The sequence below is a fragment of the Dipodomys ordii genome, unplaced genomic scaffold (genome assembly GCF_000151885.1).
Source record: "Dipodomys ordii isolate 6190 unplaced genomic scaffold, Dord_2.0 Scaffold413, whole genome shotgun sequence".
NCBI classification, from domain to species: domain Eukaryota; kingdom Metazoa; phylum Chordata; class Mammalia; order Rodentia; family Heteromyidae; genus Dipodomys; species Dipodomys ordii.
The window spans coordinates 11,894-20,827 of NW_012267629.1; the positions used below are offsets into that span (position 1 = coordinate 11,894).

At 36.4% G+C, this 8,934-nt stretch overlaps 1 protein-coding gene across 1 annotated transcript in view; it reads right to left on the reverse strand.

Annotated features, from left to right (window-relative positions):
* LOC106001785 (vomeronasal type-2 receptor 116-like) overlaps window positions 1–8,934 on the reverse strand; it is a gene marked incomplete at its 3' end in the record, with an annotated part of 28,646 nt that overhangs the window by 5,354 nt on the left and 14,358 nt on the right. The window contains exons 4-6 of the mRNA XM_013036763.1: window positions 8,695–8,922; window positions 7,465–7,588; window positions 4,473–5,386 (exon numbers count right to left, since the gene is read on the reverse strand). Of these exons, the coding sequence (XP_012892217.1) occupies window positions 4,473–5,386; window positions 7,465–7,588; window positions 8,695–8,922 (1,266 nt within the window). The remainder of the gene's footprint in view (window positions 1–4,472; window positions 5,387–7,464; window positions 7,589–8,694; window positions 8,923–8,934) is intronic.

An 8,934-nucleotide genomic window follows, 5' to 3' on the forward strand; every position in this document is an offset into this window, starting at 1 on the left:
GCCACTTCTGGCTTTTTTCTTTTTGCTTATGTGGTGCTGAGGAATCGAACCCAGGGCCTCAGGTATTCAAGGCAAGCGCTCTACCACTGAACCACCTTCCCATCCCTCAGAGCTCTTTACACATATTCTCACAATGAAAACTTTCAAAATAAAGAGATCAGTGACCAATAATTTAAAAAAATGCACAAGAAAAAAGAAGAAATTTAAGAGTACCTCAAAAATTTATCATCACAAGTAAAATACTATGGCCATGATGGATTAAATGCTTGTTTCTTAGCAAATGAATATGTTGAAATATCTCTCCCTACTGGGGCACAGTGCAAATGTGGGATCTTGTGCGGGTATTTAGGGTCAGGCAAGGACATGAAAATAATGTCTCATTAATGAAATTCAGAACCTTACGAAAATCTAGAGAGATGATTTTTTGAGACTTGCTTTACCTATCTGCACATGTAACACAGGAAAAGACTGCCCTCCGTGAAAGCTGGAATAGGTCCTCCTGAGAAACTAAATATTCTGTTGACTTGGCCTTGTGGCAAGTAGTTCCACAAATGTGAGAAAGAAGCCTTAGTGTTTTAAGCCACCCTATTTATGTTTTGTGGTTATAAGAGCAGCCATGCTGACTGAGAGAGTGACTTAAAGAGAAATTTCCAGAAGCTTCACTGAATGTGATTTGTAGGAGATTACATATCAAGTCTCCTCATAGCCATAGCATATTGATAGTGAACAATTTTTCAAGCAACATCTACCACAATAAAAGCTAAATATGTGAAGGGTCATACATTTGGTTTATATAACATTAAAGAATATGTATTTAAATGCAATAATATATGGCCAATCAGTTTACTCCTCTTAACTCAATTCCAAATAATTCATCATGGAGAGAGGAGCATCCAACATTGGTTATGGGAAGAGAATTGTAACCAAGACTTAGGCTGATATTCTAGTTTGAGGCTGCCATAGTTAAATGCACTGTTGGGAAATACCTCCATGATCATTACTCTATACTTTTTCTTGTAAAAATACTGTATAGAGGGGTTACAGTTACATGAGCAAGGTAATAAGTACATTTCCTATCAAGCATTGTTGCCTCCTCCTTTTTTTCCTCTACCATCCCTTTCCTTCCAACCTCCCCAAATACCCTCTTCCCCCACCACAGTTGTAAAATTTGTTTTCAATATAGATCTCATACATCTCATTGTTACAACGGGTCAACATGTATCTCTATATAAGCATTTTTCCCTTCCCCTCTCCAAATTTGAAAAGTGTATATACAAGTTGCAGGGCACTGACATCAAATACAGTGAAAATAGAGATTATACTGAGGGGGAGGAACATACAAAGAATCAATAAAATCACATGGTATATTATAAATACATTAGAAACTATAGCAAGAAAGAAAAACAATATGTGTGTCCTATCTTGGAGTTCATTTCAATTAACATCATTTTATATGGGCATATGTACATAGCTTTTAACTTTTTCTATTTGTCCTACACTAATACTAGTAATTGCAAATAAGGGAAACCATGGGATCTATGTTTCTTTGGGCAGGGCTTACTTCAATTAATGTAATTTTTCCAAATCTTTCCATTTCCTAACAAATGGGGCAATGTCATTCCATAATCATTACTCTTGACCCAGTATAGTTAGGTTGAATTAATATAATGAAAGGACACATAGCAGATAAGAGGATCAAAGTATGTACAATGATATATGCATATATCTAAGTATATATACATATATTCGCAAACACAAGTATGTATACCAAAAGACAGCATAATGAAACCCAGCACACACTATATGAAAGAATGGAAGAATGAAGGGGGAATGGAACTATCAATGTTTGAGTGAACTTGTTCAATGTACACTGTATCCACATATGGAATTGTCACAATGGAAGACCATCGTGTAAATATTACAAGTCATTTCTTTAATTTTAAACCATGTAAAAGAAGGTAATGATTAGTGAACTTGAAGAAAATCTAATTGAACTCATGAAACTATGAGTTTCACCTTTTTGGAAAAGTGACTTTGAGTTATCAGGCATAGCAGATTAGAAATAGAAATGCTTCCCAAGTGGTTGCTACAACAACCCAGCACAAACAAACCTATACACCATGATTCTAGAAGTAAATGTTGCATTATAAAGATAAACAACACTGCATCAGGAACTTTGGACAATACTAAAAAGTGCCAGACCTCCAGGCCCCAGTAACTGTTCTCAGTGTATAGCTTAACATGGCAGCACATACAGCAGACACAGAGAGTTACATGAAGAAATACAAAAGGACAAAATAGAGAAACAGAGATGAAAAGAGAACACCTTCTGCACTTACTGAATACATCATTTGATTCAAAAACAAAGAAGTATTACTATTTTTGTTTTTTACTTTTTAAATAATTTAAATAAATTTTAAGTAATTTAAATTATATTATTTTAATTTTAATATTTTTAAATATTTTAAATGTTTCTGATGTTTTTAAATTCATTACTAGTTTAAAAGCTCTTCATATATTTACACTTGATGGCATATTCTCCGTAGTTTATCATCATCAAGCCAACTATCCACTGAAGCCTGGACAAGAGGGTCCTTTGCCACATTAATGGAACCAGATCCTTGCTCACCAATGTTTTCTTTGCCTTCTGGATACACAATTAACCCCTTTCTCTATTTCTTCTTGCCCTTTAATAATTCTCATACAGAACCCCTATTTTGCCTCTCAACTTTTAACAACATGAATAATTTTTCTTCCCTAACCACCTACTTTGCCATGTACAATGGGATTGCTTGTATAGCTGATATTGTTTACTTCATGTAATTATTTACATTGGTACTGAGATATTGTTATTGCTGAGTTATACCCCCAGGTCGGTGGCAGGACAATGCACACCAGTACTACACTACCAATCCTCCCAGAATACAAGGAATGCCTTCAACTGAAAAAGTATAGATAACTAAACCCACCATCAATGACTTAAGTCCTCATGAGAAAAAAAATCTAAGACCAAAAAATATCAAAACATGACACCTTAAAAAGAATAATCAAATGAAACTGAGAGTGTTCTGGGTAGTATGGCTATAGCCAAGCTTGAGACTTGCTCCCACGTTGTGTTTTGTGGTTTGTACTGCATTATAGAATGGACATGTTTGAATACAAATTTTAGAAATAATTTTCTGGATTTTATTTAGAAGAATTCCTTGCATAATATTTTATTGTTTTTATTTCTAGAAAGCTTATGTCAATTTCCTAAATACCACATTTACTTATTTTTAATATTATGCTTAAGAATTTTCTCCCGATGCACTGGCTATCTTTTCACTCTTGTTGGTTTGTATTTTTGTTTATGGTCTATGCATATTCTTTTCCTTGTGAAGCAAACCCTGTTGGCAATACTTTCTTTAGAGGTCAACTGTGAAGTCAGTCTAGGTCACAAGCTTGTTAGGCAGATGCTGTAGAATCAGCCATACCTCCAACCCTTCATTGCACTGAGTTTTTTTCAGTTAGTTTCTTTGTTTTTACCTATGCCTATACTTGCACTGCAGTCCTTCTGTTGATGCCTCCTGCAATTGCTGGGATGACAGGCATATACCATGATGTGCTGTTCTTCTATTTACATGGGTATCTCATAAACCTGTTTTTAGGCTAGAATGGCCTGGTATCACAATCTTCCAGATTTCATCCCCTACATTGCTGGAATATAAAGCATGTGCCAACACACCCAGTTATAGGTTGAGAAGTATTCTCATGAAATTTGTGCCTGGGTTGTCTGTGAACTCTGATCCTCTCAATCTCACCAATGTGAATACCATGGACTTCAGTCATGAGCCACTATACCTGGCTCAATTCTTTTGCATGCTGGATATCGAACCCAGGAACTCACGAATGTTAGGAAGCCATTACAACTGAGAAACACACTAACCAGCATCCATCAGTTTCTCTGTTCTTTCTTGTTACTGCAGTCCATTGTGATAGAAAGTTGAAGAGGATTTTTGTAATGTATAACTAGCTTTTCCTACAATTCCAAAGGCAAATGTGTGACAATATAGAACTATTGAATACAACATACTCTATGAACATAGTACAATATAGAACTATGTTAAAATGAAAATATTAATGGAATTTATTAATAAATAAGATATAAGGAAGTATCTTGTTTAAGTGTTTCCAAAAGTAATTGAGAAATTAAAAATAAGATAAAAAAGAGGGATAATATGCTAATTGTGAACAATAGTATTAAATGCAGATTGAATTGAAGAAACAACATACATACAGAATAAAATTCACTTTAAGATAGTGATAGTTACATTTATACCACTACTGTGATATCAGCACTAGACAAACAAGTAAGGTCAATTTACTCATTGAAGTAATTTCAATAGTATAACCTAAGAGCTTACTGGGAAAATTGTGTAGATTTAGTTGAGACCTTCTATACATTGATCAAACACATGTGGTTAATCTTAAACCTTATCTTTCCAAAAATGTGTTTTCTCCTTGAAGCCATGCAGAGAATTTCTATTGGTTTTCAACAAGATGATGTAGCACTTGGGGACAAAGATGCAGCACAAGAGTCCTGCACTGGAGGCCAAGATGGAGAAGACCTCTACAGCTACCATGACCTTCCCTTTGGCACTGTGGTAGACAGGCAGGAAGGTGATCCAGACACTGCAGAACACCATCATGCTGAAGGTCAGGAACTTGGCTTCATTGAAGGTGTCAGGCAGGTTCCTGGACAGAAAAGCCACAGTGAAGCTGGCCATGGCCAGGGTTCCCAGGTAGCCCAGGACACAGTAGAAGGCAGTGAAAGAGCCCTTGTTGCACAGGATGATAACATGGCCATGTTCAGAGTATGCATCTGTGTCAATAAAAGGAGGAGAGGTTCCCAGCCAGAGTCCACAGAGACTCACTTGGATCAAAGTACAGATGGGGATGATGAACTTAGGAGCCCCAGATACCAGCAGCCACTTCATCATTCTCCCTGGAGAAGTGGCCTTGAAGGCAAGAACCACAATCACCGTTTTAGCCAACACTGTAGAAACAGCCACAGTGAACACAACTGCAAATGCGATCTGCTGCAGGATGCAGGTGACCATGTTTGGACGACCAATAAAGAGAAAAGAACAAAAGAAACAAAAAATGAGGGAGATGAGCAGGATGTAGCTGAGAGCCCGGTTATTGGCCTTGACAATGGGAGTGTCTTGGTACCTCACAAAAACCCCAAGAATAACAGCAGTGAGAGTGGACAAGCAGAGGGCCATGCAGGCCAGGACTAGGCCCAAGGGTTCTCCATGAGCCAGGAAACTTTCAGCCCTATGGACACACTGGTTTCTCTGTGAATTGGCATATAGATGATCTGGACACTTCACACATTGCTCCATATCTGGAAAGGAAGACAAATAATCATTACTCCCTTTCAATAATGCACCTTCTTCAATGAAAATTCGAATCTCCCTGCTTAGAGATAAAACATATCAGTGTTTGTGATAAAAAGTGTTACCAATTAGTACACAAAATGTTCAGTGTTAACATTTGCGATTCCAGCTCCCTCTGTTTAGAATAGGCATTATTAAGAAAATAACAATTACAAATACTGGCAGAGATGATCCCAAAAGGGAAATCTGTTACACTGTTGGAATGTAAACTTATTCATCTATTCTGCTAAGCAGTGTCAAGGTTCCTCAAAAGCCTAAACATAGAGCTATTCTATGACTCGGCAATCCCATTCCTGGGCATTTATCCAATAAAACACAAACATTGCCACTATTAAGACTACCAGAACAACCATGTTAATTGCGACACTGTTTACCATAGCCAAGATGTGGAATCACTGGCAAATGGATCAAGATAATGTGGTATATATGTACAATGGAATTCTACTCATCCACCAGAAAAAATGATATTGTATTATTCATAAGGAAATGGAAACACTTGAAAAGTAGAAAGCCAGGTAAGTCAGAGCCAAAGAAACATAGGTTTCATAGTTTCATTCATTTACGGTGTCAAGATTGTGTCAATAAATCTTCAAGTAAACACACTAAATGACATATGTAGAGAGATATACAGATTTCATATAAATGTAAATATCATATACCTATATATTATATATTTAAGTCATCATACATAGATAGAGGTATCATTCAATCCATTTATTCACTGAGTATGTTATTCATTCAGTGTGTAAAAACACACACACACATATGCACACACATGAAATGGGACATGATACATTATATAAGACTCTAGATATTCACACACTGAGGCCAAAGAAGGATATGCAGAGGAGTGTTTGACAGACTCAATAGCTATGTGAATATGATCATATAAAATAATATGAAATGAACTCCAAGAAAAGGAAATATGATTTTTTAGTTGATGTCTTGTTTTATTTTCCTTTTGTCTGCTTTGTTAGTTTGTATGTGGGATGGTAAAGAGGGGGACAGAGAAGGTGGGACATAGGGTGAATAAAAACAAGAGTGATACTCAATAGACACAATGTGGAAAATGAAGTGTACATCTTGTGGGTGGGATGGGAGAGAAAATCTGGGCGAAAGCAAGGGAAGGGGAGGCATGGTTCATAAAGAATTGTACTCATTGCATGATTTGTGTAACTATAACCACTCTGTATATCACCTCTATACTAACCATAAAAATAAAATAAAACAAATGCTCAGTGTTGTTTTATTTTACTCTTTTCTAAACAATAACCATAACCTCACTCCTACATTGTGTTTTTTTCAGTCAGACTGAATCTTTAGTGACAATCATACATATTGATAATGTGACCCTTCTGTCATTTTTAATATCCTAAAGATTTTCTACACTATTTTATGCTACTATAATATTCATTCTTAGCACTCTGGGCACAGCTCCTTAAGCCCCAATGAAAATCGTGGATATGGCGTGCACTTTAGTCTATGTGTCTGTGAAATGTTAATAGAAGCCCTAGGGCACATTCTTGAATCCATGACATTATATTTGTCTCTCCTGTTCACCTGTGCAGCAGTGGGGAATAGAGGATTAAATAATTCTTAGAATCTCTAACATCATGCTAAACATAAAACTTTTCTATTTCTTAAACCAAACCCAGCTTCTGAGCACCTGCTCTCTGGCTAGAGAAGTTCTGGGCACAGTGTACATGATTCATGTTTTCCTTGTTTTGTAACAGTAATCTCGAAGAACATGGATACCATATCTTAATAAGGCTTCGTATTTAGTATTAGAATAAAAGGTAAACTTCCTTTATTGAGTACTGAGAAGTAAGTTTACTTGAGATATCCATGCACATTAGGCTAGAAGAAAAATAATGCCAGATATAATTCAAGCCCAGTTTGAAGGAACAATATTATCAATTGTCCAAAACTGATGGAAAGTTAACTTTGACTCTGCAATCTTGATTTCTCTTCACTTGGGTTAATCAGAGAGCATTACAGAGAATTTCTACTTAAGTAATGGACTTACCTGTCCCATTAGAAATCTCATTTTCTGGGCAAGGGATACAGTCAAAGCAACAGGCAGCCTTTTCCTCCTGAGAGAATTTCCTAAATCCAGAACCACAACTCTCACTGCAAACTGAGTGAGGAGTCTGAGGAAAATAATATATGTGTGGGTAACTGTTCAAACTTTTACCTACCACACCAAAATCATTAAATTTTCTTAGAAATTGGACCATTAAACACACTTTCTATACACATAGAGCCAATCAGTTGAATGGATAGTTACAGATTCCTTATGTCATTATCCCCAAAAGCTTATGTGCTATACCCTTCATCTGCAGTCCCAGGTACCATTGTAAAGTGTTCAATCTTTAAGAGGTGAACATAATACTAAGATAGTCATTGATGGATAACACTAAGGAACTTCTTAAATTCTGTGTGTGTGGGAGTGTGTGTATGTGTGCATGCATGCACATGGGTGTGCACACAGATGCGTAAGCATGCTGGTCTTGGGGCTGGAACTCTAGGCCAGGGCACTGTCCCTTAGTTTACATAATCAATGCTAATGCTATACCAATTGAGACCACAGCTCATTTCTAATTTTTTGTGGTTAATTGAAGAGAAGAGTCTCATAACTTCCTTGCACCGTCTGACTCCAAACTGCAGTCCTCAGGACTCAGCCTCCTGAGCAGCTGTTACAAGCATGAGCTTGGTAATGAGCATGGTGCCTGGTAAATTCACTTCTACTGATTCCTAAAATATGAAAACCCTCACTGAAGCTGTCAAAGTATTCCCTAAATATGGAAATCCCCTACATAAGGTTATGTGAAACCCACATTTCTTCCTCTCTGCTTTCCAATTACCAAGAAGTAAAAATCTTCTGATACAGAAAAAAATCTTTCTGATTCCTGTCACCCTGATGCATAAATTACAGATCAAGTAAGGCTAGACTAAAACAACTACAGTGTGGAGCAAAATGAACCTTTCTATTTATGAACTGATTACTCAGGAATTTTGTCAGCATATTAGAAAACTACTATAGCATGTCACTTGTATTTTTCACTAAATACAATAAAGTTTAGAAACCTAGAATTCATATATACCTTTTCATTCCTGGAGACAACAAATAAGAAAATTCCTCTAGATGGTAATAATTATCCAATGCTTGGATAATTAATGAGAATAGGGGGGCTTAAAATATAGGGATTATTTTGCTTCCATGAAGTTAAAATCATTGTAGTTAGGTCCAACTCACCTCAGTAGTTCCTATGGTCCACTCTATCATATCTTCAGATATTGACAGTTGATGACCCTGTGGAGCATATGGAGAAAATAGTCCTACTTTCACCTTAAATTCAAGGCCTTCTGGAAAATTCCAATTGTTCACAATGTCATAGTCTGTATCTAATTTCTCTTTCTCATTCAAAATCACTTTGTCTCCAGCAGGATTATGAAATTGGATCTTCTTCAGAAAAGGGTGCAGCTAAAATAGATG